General features: G+C 57.6%; 1 protein-coding gene across 1 annotated transcript; it reads left to right on the top strand.

Annotated features, from left to right (window-relative positions):
* LOC108638200 (protein kinase C alpha type-like) lies at nucleotides 688-21551 on the top strand. The gene is made up of 5 exons (XM_018063972.1): nucleotides 688-875; nucleotides 5172-5279; nucleotides 5898-6038; nucleotides 12992-13039; nucleotides 15589-21551. The coding sequence occupies exons 1-5, from the start codon at nucleotides 861-863 to the stop codon at nucleotides 15751-15753; spliced, it is 477 nt and encodes a 158-aa protein (XP_017919461.1). The 5' UTR covers nucleotides 688-860; the 3' UTR covers nucleotides 15754-21551.

Genomic DNA, 21719 nt, shown 5'->3' with positions numbered 1-21719 from the left:
GAAATCCGAGTCAGTACTACCCCCTTTCCCAGGGGGCGCATGTTCGGATGTGGTAGCTTCAGAGCTCGTTTCCTCGGCAAGACAAGGAGAGCCAGAGGGACCTGCAGAGAGCCCTTAGTTTCTCTTGAAGACTGTTCTTGTCTGAAAACTCAGAAAGTACAAACATGAAAAGCCTGCACATCTGAGAGTCTCCAGGGGGTAGAGGGGCGAGTAGGGGACAAGGTCTCTGGGCCCATCACCAGCTGCAGCCAGCGGGTTCATTTTACTCAAGTATTTAAACCAGATCTAAGATGCCATGTGTCATGTTACACCCACAGATACATCTCTGAGGCACATGGGCCTTGCATACTTCTCGCTTCTAACTGAAGGACACTTTGTAACTAACCCTCAGACCTTGTAGCCAGGGAACAACATTAGCAACAATCCTCTAACATCAACCAATCTCAAGACTGTAGTTTAGTTTTACTAACTTCTTTTTACAGTTGGTTTGAATCAAGATTCAGACAAGGTCCAGCTTGTACATTTGCCCTTATCTCTCCCTGGGCAATTCATTGTACTTTCATAGAAGTCAGCGAGGCCGAACCTCCCGTTGAGAAAAGGAAGACTAGGCTCCTCTTGCCCGTGTGACCCAGGTCAGATCACCAAGGGCACCGCTGCCCGAGTGCCTCTTTCTATAATCCCTGGTGGCAACAAGCATCGTCGCCACCTCGTGTGGAGAACAGAGTGTAAGCGCCTGCACGCTTGCCTTCCCTGTTCGCTCACTGAATGCAGTCGACGTGTTTGCCTTCTCACAGATAATCGCCTATCAGCCGTATGGGAAGTCCGTGGACTGGTGGGCCTATGGCGTCCTGTTGTACGAGATGTTGGCCGGGCAGGTAAGTTTCGCGTTTTCACGTTCATGTGCGGCCGCGTGGCATGACGGCTGCAGGTCTCTCAGGCCAAGGTCATGGGGCGCGGCCGATTCCGGTCAGACTTGCCTGATCCTGGTGAGAGCGGGAAAACTGGCGCCAAGCTCATCTTCTGATCGAAAAAGCCCTGTTGGCGGGGTGCAGACGGCGCACCTTTCTCGTCACCCACTGAAGCCCCCGCGCGGTGCAGACGGCAGCCGCCTGCGGTGCTTCCGTGTCTCAGCCGGGGCCGGGGTGAGGTGCATGGTTCTCCAGAAAGCACCAGCTGCTGCGTGTGCGGAGACAGTCATCGTCAAAGCAAGATGTTAGTTAAACCCAAAGAGGTGTTTCAATAGCTTCTCCATCTGCCCTTATCTCTCCCTGGGCAATTCATTGTACTTTTCATAGAAGTCAGCGAGGCCGAACCTCCCGTTGAGAAAAGGAAGACTAGGCTCCTCTTGCCCGTGTGACCCAGGTCAGATCACCAAGGGCACCACTGCCCGAGTCCCTCTTTCTAAGGTGTGGCTCCCTGTCCATGTCACTAGGCTCAGGACACGAGCCGCCGTTGGCAGACAACCCCCCCAAGCCTCAGTGGGTTAGCAGCAACAGGGGCACATCCGTCTCAGGGTCTCGGGGCAGGCCTGTGGGTGGGGAGCTCAGCCCGCGGTCATCCACGGACCACGCTGCTCCCGGCTGTGGCTCCGCCGTCTAGGGCCTCAGGTTCCACCGCTGCCTCCTCCTTACTCAACTGGCCGGTGGAGAGAGGGGGACAGAGTGTTGAGGGGCCAGCCTGGAGCCCACATGCATCTCTCCTGCCTGCGCTGTGCTGGCCACGGGCCCCCAAGAGGCAGAGGGCTGGCCACGCGCTCGGCGTGGGACTGCGGGGCTGGGGAGCCCCAGGCACGTCTCAGCCGTTTCTGCCAATGATCCTGTCCCGGGCAGCTTCAGGTGACCTCTCAGCCTTCCAGGGGCTTCCCTGGTGGCTCAGCTGGTAAAGAATCCCTCCTGGTTTCGATCCCTGGGTTGGGAAGATCCCCTGGAGAAGGGAAAGCCTTCCCACCCAGTAGTCTGGCCTGGAGAATCCCATGGACTCTGTAGTCCACAGGGTCACAAAGAGTCAGACACGACTGAGCGATTTTCTCTTTCCCATCAGCCTCCAAGTGTGCCGAGGAGCTTGCCCTCCGTAGCTAAGAGCCTTCGTAGGAGAAAATGTAAATAAATACCCCCAAAGAAGTCTCTGAATCTTTGTTCTTGGGAAAGAGTCACCCTTTCTGACAAGTCACCTCCATCAACTCACTTATTATCCCTTCAATGCGAATGTATTAAATGTGCCTGGTGAAGGTTCTGAGCAGCACACAGACCTGACCTTCAGGAAGCCTGCAGTCTAGAGAGAGACTGTAGATGAGGAGCGTTTGCCGCTCAGCGTTGGCAGGGAACTGGTTCCCGGACCCCGCACACTGCCAGGTTCCTGGGGGAGACTGGTGCCTGGACCCCGCAGACAGCTGGGTTCCTGGGGGGGACTGGCTCCCAGACCCCGCAGGCAGCACGCGTTCCTGGGGTGACTGGCTCCCCGACCCCACAGACAGCCGCGTTCCTGGGGTGACTGGCTCCCCGACCCCACAGACAGCCGGTTCCTAGGGGGACTGGCCCCCCGACCCCACAGACAGCCGGTTCCTGGGGGGACTGGCTCCCCGACCCCGCAGACAGCCAGTTCCTGGGGGGACTGGCTCCCTGACCCCAGACAGCTGGTTCCTGGGGGGACTGGCTCCCTGACCCCGCAGACAGCCGGTTCCTGGGGGGACTGGCTCCCTGACCCCGCAGACCTCCGGGTCCTGGGGGGACTGGCTCCCCGACCCGCAGACCTCCGGGTCCTGGGGGGACTGGCTCCCCGACCCGCAGACCTCCGGGTCCTGGGGGGACTGGCTCCCCGACCCGCAGACCTCCGGGTCCTGGGGGACTGGCTCCCCGACCCGCAGACCTCCGGGTCCTGGGGGGACTGGCTCCCCGACCCGCAGACCTCCGGGTCCTGGGGGGACTGGCTCCCCGACCCGCAGACCTCCGGGTCCTGGAGGTGCGAGTGCTGGAGTAGACGGCACAGTGTCTGCGCAGGCCGGGCGTGTCCTGTGCTACGTACGTGGTTGTAAATACGGTGTCAATGGTCTGTGTCTGCTGAAAACCAGCGCGCTGTAAGCGCTGCGTACGTAACTGTAAATACGGCACCAGTGCTCTTTAAGTGTTTGCCGGTGTGTGGCAAATCCAAGTTTCCCTTTTCCTGTATTCATGTATTTTTGGCCATCCTGCATGGCTTGTGGGATATTAGTGTCCCAGCAGGGATCAGACCCGGGTGCTGGCGGTGAAGGCAGGTCCTAGCCACGGGATGGCCGGGGAATCCTGGGTTTTGCTTTTTAAAATGTTTTGGACTTTTGTTTCACTTTCGACCTACGGTTGGCTGACTGTAATAGCAATAAACTCAGAAGAAGGGTAGCAAACCAGGAGAGGAACATGCAGGCTTGGAGGAGGGAAGTCTGGAACGTCAGCTAGGGTGGCCAGGGAGGACCTAACGGAGAAGATGAAGTTAGGACTGCAAGGAAGGGAGGGGTGTCCACGAGCATTCCAGGCTGGACGACAGCAAGCAGAGGCCCTGGGGCGCAGGTGTTCGGTGATGCTGGAGAGATGCCAGGACGCCGCGCAGGTGGCTGGAGCGGAGTGAGGAGGACCCTAGGGCAGCGCGGGGAGGGTGCCTGGCCCAGGGCCTGGGGGTCAGGCGACTGCTGGCTTCCCGCTGGGCTGGGAGACCCCACCCCCCGCCCGTGGCCTCTCGTGCTTTGATTGCGTCATACATCTCAGAGACACGAAAACAGTCTTTTAAGAAATAAGAGGTTCTGCCTATATTGGGTCATTATTTCTCAGTGATGTTAACACTTGGTATTAAGAAAGGGGCTTGTGTATTATTTATTTAGGTTTTCTCCCCTCAAGGAAACATTCTTTTTAAGATTAAATATCTCAGTTGGTAAACACAGAAAAGCCAGTTCCACAGCAGCATTGTCAGCGAGACGGCAGCTGGCAAAGCTCAAGTTTGCCTCCATCCAGCTAATTTCCGGAGAAGGCAGTGGCAACCCACTCCAGTGCTCTTGCCTGGAGAATCCCAGGGACGGGGGAGCCTAGTGAGCTGCCGTCTATGGGGTCGCAGAGTCGGACACAACTGAGCGACTCAGCAGCAGCAGCAGCTAGTTTCCCCTTTCAAACTTTGACAGTAAAACTGGCTGGATTGTAATCCCTGTGGGAGGCGTCTGTTCACGAAGCCACAGAAAGCTTAGTTCCCCTCCTTGATCCACGTGAACGACCCGACTCAAGTCCAGACAGCAAGGCCGCTTTCCCTGATTCACACTTTCGTGTGGCAGCTTCGAGGCTGGGGGTGACACGTCGGGGTCCGTTTCCACGGGTGCCCGTTATAGGAGAGACGGGCTGGTCATCGCTGGCCAGGGGAGACGGTCCCGCTCAGGCCTGTGGCCAGGTCGCCCCGCCACCCCCTCTGCCATCCTGTCCCCCCTCCATCCCCAGGCCTCCTGGGCGTCCTCCCCAGAGACCTCCTCCTGGGCCAGCCCCCAGAGTCTCAGACTCGAAGCCAGTGGCTTCTAACACTCAGACTCATGCCCATGGAGTCGGTGACGCCGTCCAACCTTCTCACCCTCTGTCCCCTCCTTCTCCTGCCCTCAGTCCATCCCAGGCCTTACAGATAGCTGAGAAAAGAGAACTGAAAGGCAAAGGAGAAATGGAAAGATACACCCAACTGAATGCAGTTCCAAAGAATACCAAGGAGGGATAAGAAAGCCTGTGTGAGTGAATGATGCAGAGAAATAGAGGAAAACAATAGAATGGGAAAGGCTAGAGATCTCTTCAAGAAAATCAGAGATACCCAGGGAACATTTCATGCAAAAATGGGCTCGATAAAGGACAGAGAGATGGTATGGACCTAGGAGAAGCAGAAGAGATTAAGAACAGGTTCATGGATTAATTATAATTTATTTGCAAATCGTTAGAAGCATTACTCAAAAGCATTTTCCCTAAAGGTTTTTGGGGTTGCCCAGGGCAAGATAATTAAAGAGACAGAGGAAAAAAATGGAAAACACATTCAACCACCAACCTAATTAAAAGTAATCAGCCCGCGAGGTGTGCAGCCCGCAGGTGCAAGGAGCCAGCTGTTCCCTGGCTCTGAGCGGCATCTGCGGCCCGAGGGGTGAGCCTCTCAGCCTAAGTCGCCCCTCCCCCTCTTCCCCGCACCAGCCTCCGTTCGACGGCGAGGACGAGGATGAGCTGTTCCAGTCCATCATGGAGCACAACGTCTCGTACCCCAAGTCCTTGTCCAAGGAGGCCGTGTCCATCTGCAAAGGGGTGAGTCACAGGCCGGAGATGCCTCCTGGCACGTCTCAGAGGCATCCGGGGGGCCACGCGCCCACGCCCCCAGGTTTCAGGTGGCGCCTTTCTTGTGACAGAGTGTGCTTTTGTGAACCATGAGTCTTGGTTCAGAGCATTTGGGTCCAGACAGCAAGCAGGCGCGTGATGCTGGCCTGACACTTCAAGCACACACCAGGTGTAGCGACTGTGCCTTTAACAAGCTTGTTATTTGGCCTGGCTGGATCGCAGTTGCGGCACAGGGGCTCTCGATCTGGGTGCAGAGCAACCCGAGGGCGGGCGCTGTTGTCAGCCGCCTTCCCACCCACCCCTGGCGGTGGTCCGGTGGATCTGTCTGTTCCTCTCTTTTTTCAGTTGTACTGATTGTAGTTGAGAAAAATGGCACGTATTTAAGGCCTAAGTGTGCTGGTCTGACCTAGACACACAGTGTGAAAGGGCTCCCACAGCTGACTTCACTCATCCATCACCTCACGTCACCTCTTTTATCTTTCTGGCGAGAGCGCTCCGGCTCGGCTATCAGCGGGTTTCTGCGCACAGTCCGGGACTGTGCGCGTCAGCCCCTGTCCCACTGAGAGCCTCTTTCTCCCCCGCCTCTAGCTGATGACCAAGCACCCTGGGAAGCGGCTGGGCTGCGGGCCCGAGGGCGAGCGGGATGTGCGGGAGCACGCCTTCTTCCGGAGAATCGACTGGGAGAAGCTGGAGAACCGTGAGATCCAGCCACCCTTCAAGCCCAAAGTGGTGAGTCGGTGCCCGGCCCTTCTTCCTGGGGATATGGGGCTTTCTTCTGGAGGGAAGGGGCTGGTGACCCCCCAGCCTCTGCAGTTCTCAGCGGGCCTCAGTCGTGTGGCCCCCATGCCCTCCGTAGGCAGCAGAGCTCCCCCCACACGATGTGAGAACCAGGGCAGGACCTCCTGGCTTGGCCTTGGCAGGCCCCCTGGACTGTCTGCAGCTCTCTCAGCCTGGCTTCGGCCAGCGGGGACCCCAAAGCATAAGGAGGCCTCAGCTGGCCCACCAGCGGGCCTGGGCACGGTCCACATGCTGGCCGGGCCCCCGCCCCAAGGACCGTGTCCGCCTGTCTCCAGCACAGTGCCTTGGCTTCCATTCTTCCTGTATGACCTCCCCTGGGCCTGTTCCGTTTACAAATTCACTCGTTTAACCCTCACAACAACCCGGGAGGTGGCGACTGTGGTCCCCAGTTTACAGTTGAGAACACGGAAGCACAGAGAGGCTGACTCACTTGCTCGAGGACACACACGGCTAAGTGGTGGAACCAGGACGCGGCTCCGGTGTTCTGGCCCCGGGACCTTTCCCCTTTGCCCGTGGCTGCATCTTCACACCCCATCTCAGCCGGGAGCGGGGGCGGCCTCCCAGAGCACTGGGGAACAGCCATACTAACAGGCAGCATCAGAACGTCCACGGGGCTAGTTCGGCCTGAATCTGTCTCCTCCGACAGGGGCCGCCTGAGCCTGCACAGGGACCCTCCCGGGGCGCCGAGGTAGCTCTGGGGGGCTTGTGGCTTTCTTAGAGCAGCAGCTTTCTCATTCAATCTGCTTATGTGTCCTCTCCTCCAAGAATAAAACTGCTGCTGGTGAGCCTACTGATTTTCTTTTTCCAAGATATTTTTAGCACAAACTAAAGAAAAGCTGAAATTAATCGGGTCAGTTGACTTCCTCCTGAGTCATCATTTCAAGTAGGGCCCTGTGTCTCTGCCACCCAGCTTCTCTGTAGCCGGTCCTGGCTGAGTCAGGAAGCTCCCGTGGGAGTGGATCCCACCTCCAGGCTGCAGAGCCTGGTGCAGGAGGGCATTGGATGAAGACAGTAATGAAGGGCGCTGCAGGAGGGCTCAGTGGAGTACTCCGTCAGGGATTTTCTCTCTCCCCTTTCACATCTCTTCAGGCTTCTTAAGTTAAATATGAGAGGTATGTGGCAGTACACAACCCAGACAGCAGATTAAAAGCAGAGACATGACTTTGCCAACAACGGTCCGTCTAGTCAAAGCTATGGTTTTTCCAGTGGTCACGTATGGATGTGAGAGTTGGACTGTGAAGAAAGCTGAGCGCGGAAGAACTGATGCCTTTGGACTGTGGTGCTGGAGAAGACTCTTGTGAGTCCCTTGGGCTACAAGGAGATCCAACCAGTCCATCCTAAAGGAAATCAGTCCTGAATATTCATTGGAAGGACTGATGCTGAGCTTAAACTCCAATACTTTGGCCATCTGATGCAAAGAACTGACTCACTGGAAAAGACCTTGATGCTGGGAAAGATTAAAGGCGGGAAGAGAAGGGGGCAACAGAGGATGAGATGGTTGGATGGCATCACTGACTCAATAGACATGAGTTTCAGTAAGCTTCGGGAGTTGGTAACTGACAGGGAAGCCTGGTGTGCTGCAGTCCATGGGGTCGAAAAGAGTCGGACACGACTGAGCGACTGAACTGACTGATCCAACAGCATCCTGTGCACGTGCCCTAAGTTGCTTCAGTCGTGTCCGACTCTTTGCAACACCATGGACTGCAGCCCGCCAGGCTCCTCTGTCCATGGGATTCTCCAGGCAAGAATACTACAGTGGGTTGCCATGCTCTCCTCCAGAGGATCTTCCCGACACAGGGATCGCACCCGCCTCCTGCTCCGGCGGCAGGTTCTTTAGCACTAGAGCCGCCTGGGAAGCCCACAGTAGCGTCCTACTCACAGCTTAGTTTCTGTGCAGCAACAGCGTAGAGGCACGGGCTGACCCTGCTTTGCGTGTTGAGCAAAGTGCAATTGCTTGTCAGTCACGCTCCAGAAAGAGGGGACATGCAGCCGAGTCAACCAGAATATCCGTCGTCGTCTTCTCTCTGTTCTAACTTCATCTTCAGAAGAAACCATTTCTTGGCACAGCCTCCCACTCGTGGCTACGGTGGCCCCGAACTCAGACGTGGGGGAAACATGGGGTCCTTGCTCTGGTAGTGGAGAAGGCAGGTCGCTCCCCAGGCCCACCGAACTCCCGGGACCAGAGTCAGGCAGCTGAGCCAGGATCAGGGTGTGTTTACTTCTTTATTCCTGGAGCCTTGCTGCTGCCCGGCTGGCGTTTCACCAAGCGTGGGTTACGGTACTAATAAGGAGGGTGGACCAGCTGCCCCTGGTTGTGAAGAAACAGCCCCGAGCTCAGGACAGAAGCAGGAATTATGGGGCAGAGCCCCAGGCCTGCAGGGGGCGGGGCCTGGGGCGGGGCCTGGGGCGGGGGGCGGGGCCTGGGGCGGGGGCGGGGCCTGGGGCGGGAGGGGCCTGCTGGTGGGAGCGCCTGGTGAGGGGGGCCGGGCGTGTGGACGCAGAAGAGGACGCAGCCGGAGAAGGTGTAGAAGGGCGGAAGGCAGGACCGCGTGCGGGCTGGAGCAGGAGCAGGGCAGTGGCCTTTCTGCCCCAAAGCCGAAGAGCGTCGGCGGGGAGGGGCCCGGTCGGGAAGTCCGATCCGGACAGTCATCCTGACAGCAGGCGCCCGCGGGCAGCACGGCAAGGCCTTGCCTCAGGGGACGGGCCCTCCCGCACCGGGAACAGCCCCAGGAGCGCCGATTCCACCCGCTGGAAGCTCCGTAGGCCCCGGTTCTGTTGAGGCTGCCGGACGTGCGGCCGCGGAGGGAACATGGCGGCCCCGACATTACCCTGCGACGTGGTTCCCTCGTCCAGAGCCAACGACAGGGTCAGAGGCATTTATAGATAAAACGCAGAGCTGAGACTTCTCCTGTGGGCGGTGTTGTGATTTCACAGAGAGCCGCAGGAGCACCACCCTGGCTTTCGCTGCTGACAAAATATCAGGCAAGTTTTTTTTTTGCCAGCAGCTCTTTTCCCATGCAGTGAGCCCACCTCTGACAGCAGCTCTGCTCGGAGCCACATTTAAAGCCCTGGCTGCCTCGCGTGTCAGTCTTGGTGAGGGCCGCTCGTTGCTTTTATACCAAGCGCTGGAGAGCTGACTTCCCTGAGATTTATTGGATTAAGGACTGTTAGCACCTGCCCCCCCTCGTGAAATCATGGTCTTGGTTATTGTAAATACTAACAGAAAGAGTTCAGGTGCCCGCAATTATCTGCAGGGCGCAGCTGGAGATCAAGTTTGTGCATGTAAGCTTGGGAGGCTCATCTTTGTTTTATTGTTTAAACTTTTTTTGGATCCTCCAGTGAAAGCTTATTCCAGGATCACTGACGTCCCTCGGAGAGTTGAGATGTTCTATCCCTGGGCCGCCACGGAGCTCAGCTAGGGGGAGAGGGGTCTCCAGGTGTCCTGGCCCTGCGTGTCTTCTTTCCTCCCAAAGCTACATCCCTGAAGCTGTACCCATGCGCCTGGAAGATGTGGAATCCCACAGCCCAGCGCACCTCGCGATGGCCCTGGGCTCCCAGGAGGCTCTGAGAGAACTCGCCCTCTCGGCAGCATTAAGGGCAGGCTCTGCAGTACAGCACGGCCTGGGTTCTGTCCCGGGTCTCGCGTGAACGTGGGCCGGGAGGAGCGGCCACGGCCATTTCCCACAGGGTGGGGCAAATCTGGAGGCTCAGGGGTGCACCTGCTCCCGCGGCCCCCGAGGTGGGAGACCCTGTGTGATGGCGGAGAGGCTGTTCCAGGAGGCGGGCCGTCCCTCGTGTACTGGGCAAAACCAGACACTGTGCTGCCGTGCTCTCTCCTGGAGACAAGGCAGCCACGTAGCTTCCTTTATGGAAGAAAAGTACAAACCGAGCGGGTTTCAGTTTTCTCTTCAAGGAAATACAACAAAGCAAGAACCTCAGTTTTGCCTGATGATCTGAAAGACAAAGCTGAGTCATCGAAAGAGGCTATGTCCCAAAGATCTCATGTAAGAAGGTCCCTTTTTTGAGTTTAAAGAAGACGCTGCCCCCGAAAGGACTCGTGTCCGGTTACTAATGAGAAATTCGAGGATCTGGGCTGCCTCCCGGTGACATCCATAAACAACCAGGTATCAGGAGAGGACGGTGCAGCCGCCTGCCTGGCCAGCACCGGGAGAACTCCCTGGAAGAGGAAAGCACCTTCTGTTTGTTTTTCCTGAAAACACGAAAGGCCCGAGTCCTTATCCCTGCAGCCGCCCTCAGAAGCACGTGTCACTTTGCATTTTGTAGGCTTTTATCTTGATTTACTATTCATAGTTGGATGGCTTCACTGACTCAATGGACCTGAGTTTGAGCAAGCTCCAGGTGAAGGACAGGGAAGCCTGGTGTGCTGCGGTCCATGGGGTCACAAAGAGTCAAGACAAGACTGAATGACTGAACAACAATTATTCATGCGACTAAAAAGCCCAAGAACAGCATTCACATTTCTGTTCAGCCTGCCTACGAGAAATAACAGTTGATGTGAATATCCTAATCAGAGAGTTAATTGGTGCTTCTCTTCTTGAATCCTATCCGCCAGCACCAAGGAGCAGAATAGTTAGTTCACGGGTCAGCCAAAAGCATCCACTGCACTGAAATGGTGATTAGAAATTAATCTACAAAGTGAACGCTGAGAAATACACCCAGGATTGACAGGGGAGCAGAGAACTTTAGAAACAGGGCTGTCTGTATCAGGTGGCCTTTCTTGAGAAATTACTATTATTATTTTACCTACGAAAACAGAAAAGAACTTTCATCTGGACGGTGATAAGACACAGTCAGATTCGCCTCTAAGTCCTTTATCTCACAGGGTCCTCAGTTTGTTTAGGCAGTGTGATGATGGTTTTATTATCCAAGTTAGTGCAGTGTTCTAGTATTTTTTATTTATTTTGAAATAATCATTACTTGAAACAGAAGAGCTGCACAGATTGCTGAATGCCCTTTCCCTGGACCCCCTAAGTGTTAACCTCCCACCACTGCCCCGTGTCTTCCTTCCTCTGCGTCGCTGTGATGGCAGCGAGCTGAGGACACACATACATGTATTTTCTGGGTCCCCTGAGAGAAAGCCACAGGTTCACACCGACATTATTCCATGTGCATTTCCTAGAACTAAGGGCTTCTCAGACTTCACTGGTGGCACAGACGATAAGACTCTGCCTGTGATGGAGAAGACCCAGCTTCAGTTCCTGGGTCGGGAAGATCCCCTGGAGGAGGGCATGGCAACTCACTCCAGTGTTCTTGCCTAGAGAATACCATGGACAGAGGAGCCTGATGGGCCACAGTCCGTGGGGGTTGCAAAGAGTCGGACACGACTGAGTGACCACTTTCACTTTCAAGGGCATCTCACGGTGCTGTAGTCTTTTGCTCTAAGAAGGTGCTTACAGGGAGCAGCAGCTGCCCTCCAGGAAGGAGGAAGAGGAGGACTGGGGAGGCTGGATCAGGAGCCTTGGGGCGCGTCTCATCAGCCCTCCCCAGTGGCAGATGGTTCCTTCTCAGAGTCCTTCCGTGGAACCAGCTGCAATGATGCTAATTAAAGTCAAGATGCTCAAGGCTCTGGGAGGGTCGCCGACAGCGCGGGGACACTAACCAGCCTTGGGGGATTGGAATCTGCCATAGGTGACGTGCTGGTGTTGATTTAAGCCTGGAACGTGGCCAGGACGGCATCTTCTTGGTTAATTGGAGGCAAGAAGCCTTCCTATTCCTTGGTAATCATGCTCCCAAATGCTATTCTGCTCAAGAGAGAAACGTGAAGAAATGAGACTTTTAAAGTAATTATCAATATGAATGAGCAGCTCTCCTGCAAGGCCCAGGGAGCTGTAGGGCAGGGTGGGGAGGTGGAGGCAATGGGGAAAGTGCAGACCCGTGGTCACTGGCCGTGGTCTGGAGGAAGGTCCCCCACGATGCTACTCAGGACAACAGCCCTCCTTGGAGAAGCAGCCTCGAACGCCATAAAGCTGGCTATTAGTGTAAAGAAAGACCAGGAGGCATGTGTGTTTTTATGCCAGAGAATACAGGGCGCAATTAGTTGCAACCTCTGCCTTCAGATATGCAGGCCCTCACCCTGCAGGAACCTGCCCCTTCAGTGTGTCTGTTTATGGGCAAAGTGTTAGTCGCTTCAGTTCAGTTCAGTTCAGTCGCTCAGTCGTGTCCGACTCTTTGCGACCCCATGAATTGCAGCACGCCAGGCCTTCCTGTCCATCACCAACTCCCGGAGTTCACTCAGATTCACGTCCATCGAGTCACTTAGTCATGTCCAGCTCTTTGCAACCTCATGCACTGTAGCCCGCCAGGCTCCTCTTCAGGCAAGAATACTGGAGTGGGTTGCCATTTCCTTCTCCAGGGGATCTTCTTGACCCAGGGACTGAACCCACATCTCCTGCATTGCAGGCAGATTCTTTACCATCTGAGCCACCAGGGAAGCCCCACTTATGGGCAAAGTCACCCATAAATCAGCTACCTCCTGACCTGGAGTGGCCTTCCCTAAGAGGCTCTGCGGGCAGGTGAGAGGAGTTATGTTTAATTTTGTCAGAGACTCAGGGTCTGTCTCCAGGGAACACTGGCAGGAGGTGAAAGAGGCCCCAGCTCATTTTTTTGAATTATCATTAAAATACAAACTCTGTGTGTGGAAAGAGGCAGTCAAGCCGCAGGGAAGGATGTAAGACCACCCTCTGCACGGACCGTGCCTGCTGCTCACTCACTTCTGTAAGCTTCCAGAAGGCTGCGTGCGTGTGTGAACCTTCACACGGAGGTCCACCTCAGGGGTGCCCCACGTGGCTCATGTGACCCTGTGGCTCCTCTGCACGGGCACTGACTCTCTTCCAAACCCTCCTCTGTCCGTTCTCCTCCTCCAGACTTTCTGCACCAAAATGCACTGGCTTCAGTGGGCGTCCAGGCCTTCGGTGAGCACCTCTCGGAACCTTGAGTGATGCGATGAACAAACTAACCGCACTGCCTAATCCTGGCGTGTGCTCCCGCTTGCCTGGGCCGTGCACGGAGCCCCCGCCCTCCGCATGTTGGTCTGAGGAAGCACAGATACCCCGGCGTCCCAACCCCTCGCCAGACAGCTCTCTGGTATAGACGGGACCTCCCCGGGCGCCCGCTCATTCCTTCCACCGGCTCCTTAACTAAATGGAGAGTCAGGGAGCTGAGCCCCACTGCGGGCGATGTGCCCCCCGCCCCCTCTGCTGGGACCACCGGCCTGCCCCGAGACAAAGCTGCCATGTCTGGTCTTTGGCAAACGGTCCCCGCCCGCAGGGAGTGTCCTCCCCTCGCTGCGCTGTCCACCTCTCCTCCGGCTTCGTTCCACACCCTTCCTGCTGTGCTGAGTTTGGTGTGGTGTTCTGCTCTGTAACTAGCGTTGTGGAGCTACTCACACTCACCCTAATCCCCATGCTGGTGCCCGTGGGTCTAATCTCTCTGTCATCGGGACACTCAGGTGTGAAGGGTAGGCTTGAGACCAGCGTGTGTGTTGTGCGTTGTCACTGGCCCCTCGCAGGCCGGGGTCCCAGCTGAGAGTCCGAGGAGCAGACGCCGTCTCTTCCCCGCGGCCCTGTGCACAGATGCAGAGGCTGTGAGCTCTGTGGGGCTCCAGGAGGGGAGCGCATATCCCAAGCCTCCTGTGACCCCCTCCTGCCAGCCTGACCTTCCCAATTCATTTCACTCGTCGATGATTTTACCAAATGGCCAGAAGCGCGCAGAGAACCAGGCGGGCAGTTCAGTCCAGATCGGGGAATGGGGTGGGAGACACAGGAACGTCCAGTGAACTAGGCAGGCAGTGCTCCATCCAGAGTCGGGCAGGAGGCGGATTACTAATAGTTCATTCATCCCTCACGAGTTAGCTGCATGCCTCGTCCCTGCCAGATGCCCGCGTGTGTGGGGCCCATCTTGGGTCTGTGTCGGACCTCATCGCCGGCTCAGGGTTCCCCAGCTGCTCCTTTAACCTCATGGCAGCCGCAGGAGGCAAGTGTTCGCTCCCCATCTTCTCGGGGGAGCGTGTGCGCTGCCCGAAGCCACCGCCGGGCACTTCAGCCCTGAACCCCAACCCTCCCGGGGTATCAGACGCACTGCTGCGGCCACAGAGGCAGTCTGGGCTCGGGACTGCCCAGGGAGCCGTCCAGCACACACGCCAGGCTGGGGCCACCTCCTGACCTCCGCACCCGCACCGTCTCTCTGTCCTGACCAGTCGTGGGGGCCCCAGAGTGTCTGGAGGTTGGTTGCTGTTGGTCGGTTTTCCTGATGAATCAAGTGTGGCCCCTGATTGAGTCTCGGAAAATTCCCGTCCTTTCTTCCTTGAAGAGCCTGGACTCTGAATGGTCTGGTGGGGGCCCCGAACGTGGGAGTGGGCATCTGCTGGCCTTCACTCCGAAGGCGCTCTGCGCTCCCTGGGAATGTGGAGCGTGGGGTGGCCCCACGTCTCCCCTGTGCCCTGTGAGAGGTGGGGGAGCTCCGCAGACTCAGGACTGCTTTGTGCCACCCTGAGGTCCCCGCTGGGGGAGGAGAAGATGGTCACTCATGTCACCAGGGCACCCCCAGCACTCTGCCTCAGAGTCGCCCTGAGATCCGGGACCCCAACCTGCCGCCCCTCTGGGGACTGGAGTGTGTGCAGGACACCCCTGCCTCTTAGTTGGGGGTCAGGCTCCCAAGCAGTGCTGCCTACGCTGCTGTGTTTCCCAGAACCCCTCCCCCAGGCGGGCAGCTCTGCCCGCAGCCCCGGGCGCATGAAGTGCCTGCTGGGCCCGGGAGGGGAGCGGTGGGCGTCTGGGACAGGCAGACACTCTGGTCCAGGGACCCCGGCACGCACGCCCTCCGGCCGGAACCACAAACAGTGAGCTCCGTGGCCGCCTGTCTGCTGGCTGGCAGAAGTGCCCCCATCCCCTGAGCCCGGGAAGGAAGAGGCCAGCCTTGCCTCCATGCTGATCCCGTCCTGGCTGAAGATGAATTTAGGGTCGAGGTTTTCAGAACCTCCTAGCTGGAAGACAAGCATAACACAACTTGACAAACACGGCTGCAAAGACCCAAACGTGCGACAGGCCCCCAGCCTCTCAGGGCAGGGGCGACTGTGCGCATTCCCCGACTTCCCGGCCTGCCAGCTGGCAGACTGACCCGCGGCCCTGAGCGCGTGGTGTCTGTCCCCGTGGCTCCGAAGGGCCGGGCGGAGTGTGGGCGGAACACAGGAGACCCGGCTCTCTGGCGCGGCCGGCCCGGCCCCGCCGGCACGCCGGCCCCCGCCTGGCTTCCGGTTCCGGCTCCGGGCTGCTGGCCGATTCACCCGCGAGTGACCTCGTGCGCGATCGCTGTGCCCGGCTCCGGCTCGCCAGCCGCTCGGCCGCAAACCCTCCAGGGCTCGTCCCGCCGGACCGGCCTGAGGCCCCGGCCCGCCCCGCGGAGAGCGGCCCCCGGGGTCGGTGGCGGAACCCCCAGCGACCTCTCCTTTCCCTTCTCTCCACAGTGCGGCAAAGGAGCAGAGAACTTTGACAAGTTCTTCACGCGAGGACAGCCTGTCTTGACGCCGCCCGACCAGCTGGTCATCGCTAACATCGACCAGTCTGATTTCGAAGGCTTCTCGTACGTCAACCCCCAGTTCGTGCACCCCATCCTGCAGAGCGCGGTATGAGACACCTCGCGGAAGCCTCGCCCGCGCCCCCGCCTGGGAAGCGACCCCCACCCTAGAGTTTGCCGGCCTCGGCCCTCCCTGTTCCAGGTGGAGGCCTGGAAACTGTAGGGTGGCGGTCCCCGCGCTCGGCTGCGTCATCTCGGCGGAAGATGACGTCACGTCAGCATCCGCTTTACGTAGAGGTGACACCTGGCGGGGGATCGACCCTTCCTGGAAAGCAGACAGACTCTGGCCCACTTTTTTTTTTGGTACTGTTTGATGTGTTTCCCAAACCCTCTGTTGATTGTCACCATCCAGATTTCCCGATCAGAGATGTTCAAATGAACCACACGGTCTAGGGGGCCGGAAACATCTCCACCCACCACGTCTTTGGAATAAAAGAATGGAGGTCCCAGAGCGCGAGCGAGGCAGGACTCGGGGGTTGGGAGGGCTTCAGAAAACCCGCCGCTTGTGTCCTCTGCCTCCGTGGACACTGTCCCCAGAGCCCGAGAGGCTGGGAGAAGTCTAGTCCAGTTTGCAAGCTCACTGCTCCCAGGCGCTGTAACCCGCTCACGGTTCCCGTACTGCGGTCACTGGTTTAGAGAGAGGAAGAGAACCCTAGATGGGTGTTGGGGGCGTCTGTCATCTTGTACCTGACTTGGCTGATAACTGTTTTGATACTTGCATGTCTTTTTAAGAGGCCAAATCTTCTAAGGAATCCGCTAAATGAGCACAAGAAATCAGATCAAGGACAGACCAGTGTGTGTGTGTGTGTGTGTGTGTGTGTGTGTGTGTGTGTGAGTGAGTGTGGGACATTCATAATCTCCGAGAGATGACTCTGGATCCAGGGTGCCATCAGCCATCATGCCACTACTCACAGTGTTGTTAGCCAACCCCGTCCACACACTGCTGTTTCACTGCCTGCTGCCTGGGAAGTGGAAGCGTGCGCCCCTCCCCTTTTGTACTTATTTATTGAACGGGCTGCGGTGTCTATGAGAGTACGATGTACAGTCAGCTCACCCGGTGTGGCTCCAGCCCCAGGACCCCGCGCCCCCATCCCCATCTTCTGAGGTGAACAGTGTGGGTGCCCCAGGGCGTCGTGTCGAATGACACGCCTGGCGCTGCAGTCAGGAAACCTGGATGCGTATCAGCTCAAAGAGGCTTATTGCTGGAAGGATTTTAATATGTTTTGCAAACGCTTCATGCAATGAACTTTGCATGTTTATAATAAACCTTAATAACAAGTGAATCTATATTATTGATATAATCGTATCAAGTATAAAGAGAGTATTATAATAATTTTATAAGACACAACTGTGCTATATTTGTGAAGGCCCTTGTTTCTAACTTGCTTTTATGATCAAGTTTTAGCTTCCTTCCCCTTGCAAAGCTTCCTCTTCCGCACCCGCGCTCTGTGTGTACCCTGCCTTGGCACTAGAGTGGCTTTATTAATTTTTTATTGCAGTAGATCTAATTCTGAAAGTGAATGGCTACTTTACATGATCAATAAGGTATATATATATGTATAAATATTTAATTCTACCTGCAAACAGAAGTTTTCTCTGGAAGATAATGTTGAGGTGAGACCCCCCCCCCCCGCCCTTGCCCTCCGAGCACCATCTGTGCCCTGGTCCTGCGTCACTCTCCCTCCTGGGGCCGTGGGGACCATCTGGCTTCAGGGGACCCAGGCTGCGGGTGCCGCTGTGGCATCCTCGCGGTCCCAGGCCAGACTTGGTTCATCTGTTCTGTCCCCTCCTGCAGCCTTGCTGCTGCTAGTGATGCGGGAAGCCCTTCCCGACGTGGGTGCGTGGACGCCCCAGGAGCATGCCGGCCCTGGCACGACCCACCGTCCACTCCGCACCTGCAGACGGTGAGGCCAGGCCCGAGCGGTCCGCAGACAGCAAGGCCAGGCCCGAGCGGTCCGCAGATGCTCTCGGGAGGCCGGCGCTCTCTCCGGGTCTTGGGGGGGGCACAGCTGTGAGACAGCATCACAGCGAGGGCCTGGGGGCGCCGGCCGGCAGCAGCAGGAAGCGCGTGTCGAAGGCCGTGGCCGTCAGTGCTGGGGGTGCCCCGTTCCCCGTCGGCCCCTAGGGCCTCCCAGGGACGTGTCGTTTTATTTTACGCTCTGCTCTTCCCTGATTCTCGGCTGACACACCACCCCTGAGGGGCCTTAAGAGACGAGAGGCCTTGCCATCCCGGGAACTTGTGATTGGAGGAGGCGCCGGGTAGGGAAGAGGTTAGACCAGCGAAGAGGAGCTTCTTCAGCCACCGTTGCTGGACCGTGGGCCCCCGTGGGGGGTCTGTGCGGGTCTGGCCCATCCTCCCCTACACCTCATTTGGTCTGATGGAAAGAGACCCAGGTATAGAGAGAACCCAAGAAACAGCCGGTCACCCTGCCCTGGAGTGGAGCAACCCCAGGACAGGTCCCCAGGCAGGCGCCCGGCAAGGGGAGGGCAGTCCAGGACAGCGGCTCGGATCGCGTGCTCCCCAGCAGGCGCTGAGCCGGGGAAGCCGCTCTGTCCTCCCGCGGCCGACAGGCTTCCAGGTTGTTCCTCTTTCTCCGCCTTTCTCCGGAACCTTGCCCCGCATCCCAGCGGGCTTCCATCCTTTCTGAACGTGCGGAAACCCCTGTGTGGGGCCAGCCCTGTGGGAGCGGCTTCGAGCTTGAAAACAGACTTGGGGGAAACCGGGGAAGATCAGGGTCAGCAAGGGTCACCGTGGTGGGGCGAGTCGATGCGTGGCTGTGCCCCGAATTTAGATCAAAGCTGATGCTTTTTAAGAAACTGAGCATCCCACGATAGTTCTGTTGAAAGCACACACCATGTAGGTGATGGTTAGCAGAATGGATTGAAGCGAAGTTCTGTGGATTCACCCCCTTCACGGGGGTCTGGTAAAATAAAGCCCAGGGAGGAGCTGCCAAAGGGTTGGAGTGAGGAGGAGGCCTCGAGGGGTCAGGCCCCCGAGCAACCCGGGAAGGACTAGGCGGTATCGCTTGGGCCTGTGGGCCCAGCAGCAGCAGGCCCTGGAAATCCAGACCCCGTGGCTCCAGAGGCCGTTCAGAAGGTCGAGTCCCCTTCCTGCCAGAGGCAGCGCTGGGGCGGACGGTCCTGCGAGGCTGCGGGCCGCGGGGAGGGGTTGCCCCTCCTCTCGGCGTCTTGTTTAGACCCACAGGGGCCTGGTTTGAGGAAGCACCTGGAGTGCGCCGCCCGCAGGGTTCCCGGGAGGTCCGCGCGGGCCAGCGGGCCGGGAGGTCGCGGGGAGCCCCGGTCCCGGCGTCTGCTCTGCCCGCCCGCCTGACTGAGCTCACCGTCCCGCAGGGTCACTGTCCGCTGTGTCCTCGGAGGGGGGTGTGTTAGGCTTTCTTATCAGGAATTTGGGAGAAAATCAGAGGGTGAAGAGGTCTTTGGAAACCCGGGCTGAGAAGGTCGGATGGAAGACCGCGAGGACCCAGGTTGATGCGAGTCGCGCCTGGAGGATGAGCACGGTCTGCGGCGGGAGGGGTCGCCCCGAGGGCCCCTGCTGTGCTCTGGGCCGGGAGAGGTCGTGGGAGGGGGCCGAGGGGTGCAGGCAAGGGCGGGCTTGGGCGCAGAAGGACTGACGGACGCCCCCGCAGCAGGAGGAAGCCGGGAAGGGGGAGGGCCCCGGCGGGGCGTAGCTGCTCCCGGAGGCTTGAGAGCAAGTTTGCTGCTCCTGGCCCGAGAGCGTCCGGAAGGCCACGGCGGGCCCCTGAGCCCCCGCCCCGTGAAGGGGCTCCCAGCTCTGGGTGGGGCCCGAGTGTCCTGCAGGGTGGCGGCCTGCAGCCCGGGGCGGAGCGGGCAGAAAGGGCAAAATCGCCGGGCTCCGCAGGCGGCCCCACGCCCAGGGCACCCCGCGGAAGTCTGAGTGTGTCGCTGGGGGTGTTTTCTCAGAGCTGCAGGAAGGCAGAGTGGGGGCCGTCCGGTTTTAAAGCCCCGGAAAGGAAGCGCCGTGGCAGGCACCCTCTCACTGCCGTCCGGTGCACCGTCTCCTGCTCTCGAAGCCCCGCAGGGGCAGCCGCGTCTGTTGCCCCGCCAGGCGCCGGAAACATCCTCATGGCCCTGGCACTGGGCAGGGAACCGGGCATGACTCTTGGGATCCGGCAGCAGGGGAGAAAGGGTCCCCTGGCTGGTAGTCACCACGCTGCAGTCTAACAGGGAGTGTTGGGAGATGTCTTTTAAAGCCTTTTCCTCGAGTTACTTGGGCTATACTTTATGAAATATAGTGACTGTCAGCGTTCCTGCCGTTCCCCGTTTGGGCGGAGGCAGCCATAGGGAAGGCGCAGCCACAATTCTGTTAATCCTGCAGTGTCGGGAGCCCTCAGGAGGGTTAAAAGCTGAGATTAGGACCCCAGTGCCTCTGATCTGTGTGATCAGCTGATAGTTAATAATTGTGTGTGTCCAACTCAGTCATCAAACAGCCTTATGATAACCCGCACTATGGCCCACAGGCGCCAAAGACTTTTTGAAACCTTATGGAAAAATCTAATTTGTTCATTCCAAACAGAACATCTGAATATACTGGGCTATTTGTACTTTTTTATAGAGAACTTTAATAAATCAATTCTTCCTTTAAAATGAGTTTTTAAAATAAAACTCATTTTATTTTAGAATGAGTTCATAAGATTTCATAAGATTCCAGTGATTCCAATGATTTCATAAGATTCCAGTCACTAGGAGCCTGTAGGAGGACTCAGCTGGGGTGGGCCTCCCAGAGCGCCCGGACCTGCGCTCTGCTGCAGGGCTGCCCCCGCTAGTGGGGTGCGGTGGCCCCTCACAGTGCCTGGAGGAATGACGTCCTTGATGCTCTTAATAGACAGTGGGGACCACTGTCTAAAGTCTGGAGACTCTGGGCCACGAGAGAGAAGCTTCCCTGTTCTCTGTACAGATGTAGCTCCAGGATTGCGGGGGTCCCTGGGGCCCCTTTTCTTGCTCCTCAAGGCTCTGCAGCCACCTTTTGGCCTGGGAGAGGGGTGTCGCCTCCACTCTGTCTCCGGTCCCTAGGGTCCCCAGGTCTCAGTTATTTGGGAAAAGTTCACTGAAGCAGTGTAAGAGCTGTGCAGTTCTCGGGGTCTCCCTGAGAAGGCGGCTCAGACCTGCTCCAACGTCCAGAGAAAGCGGCAAACGTGCCCATCAGTGTCTCCTCCCGTGTGAGCAGACAGGACCCACTTGTCAGAAAACAGTATCAAGTCTACTTTCTAAGAACCTGTTTTTCTAAAATAAGACAAAAGGTGGCGTCGCATTTTTTGATTAAACACCTGTGTCCTTGTCGCCTCAGCGTAACTCCAGGCGTTTTATCCCTGTGACTGTCGGTAGCCTTTTGTTGATACTCTCCCTGGGAAAAATGTGATTCTTGCGGGGGCTATTCACATCATCCATGAAGGCTGTGATTCTTCTGAGTCTAAAAATTCACCTCGTCTCTCCTCTATTAGACTCTTTCAGAGTATCTTATATAGACGATCAGAGACGCTTGAAATCATTGCTTTTGCTCTGTTGGTGGGGGGGGGAGGGTTGAAGGACACATTAGGTTTAAATTGTTCATTGAAAACCGTCCTGTGTCAATCAGACCCCAAGTCTGTGTGGAGGAGGCAGGGTTGGCGGCTGTGGTTTCCCTTCGGGGCCGCGCGGAGGCCGTTCAGCTGTCCGGTCGCGTTTGGTTCACCGTGGCCGAGATGGGTGTGCCAGCTGCTGCGCTGCTCTGACACTGTCCCCTCTGGCCTCTGTTTGCATGCTGTGCTCTGTTAGATGCATCACCTGTAGTTTGGAAGCCCGTGTGTTCGAATAAAGACAACGACCATCCCTTGGTGTCCTCGGACTCGTGTGCATTCTTGGCAGCGGCGCAGGCACTTTTCCTTATGGTCACGAGGCGACGCCATGGTCAGACCACGGGACAACCCCACAGCAAGACCACAGGGTGACCCCAAGGCCAGACCGCGGTGCGACGCCAGGGTCAGACCTCAGGGCGACCCCAAG

Source organism: Capra hircus, chromosome 19 (assembly GCF_001704415.2).
Source record: "Capra hircus breed San Clemente chromosome 19, ASM170441v1, whole genome shotgun sequence".
Lineage (NCBI taxonomy): Eukaryota > Metazoa > Chordata > Mammalia > Artiodactyla > Bovidae > Capra > Capra hircus.
The sequence above is the reverse complement of the archived record's forward strand: the minus strand, read 5'-3'. Positions and strand labels throughout refer to the sequence as shown.

What these genes read in the sequence shown, in the direction of transcription:
- LOC108638200 (XM_018063972.1), top strand. An exon ending in CCGTGTCCATCTGCAAAGGG is followed by an intron (nt 5,280 to 5,897) that starts GTGAGTCACAGG and finishes CCCCGCCTCTAG; the next exon opens with CTGATGACCAAGCACCCTGG. An exon ending in AGTGGGCGTCCAGGCCTTCG is followed by an intron (nt 13,040 to 15,588) that starts GTGAGCACCTCT and finishes TTCTCTCCACAG; the next exon opens with TGCGGCAAAGGAGCAGAGAA.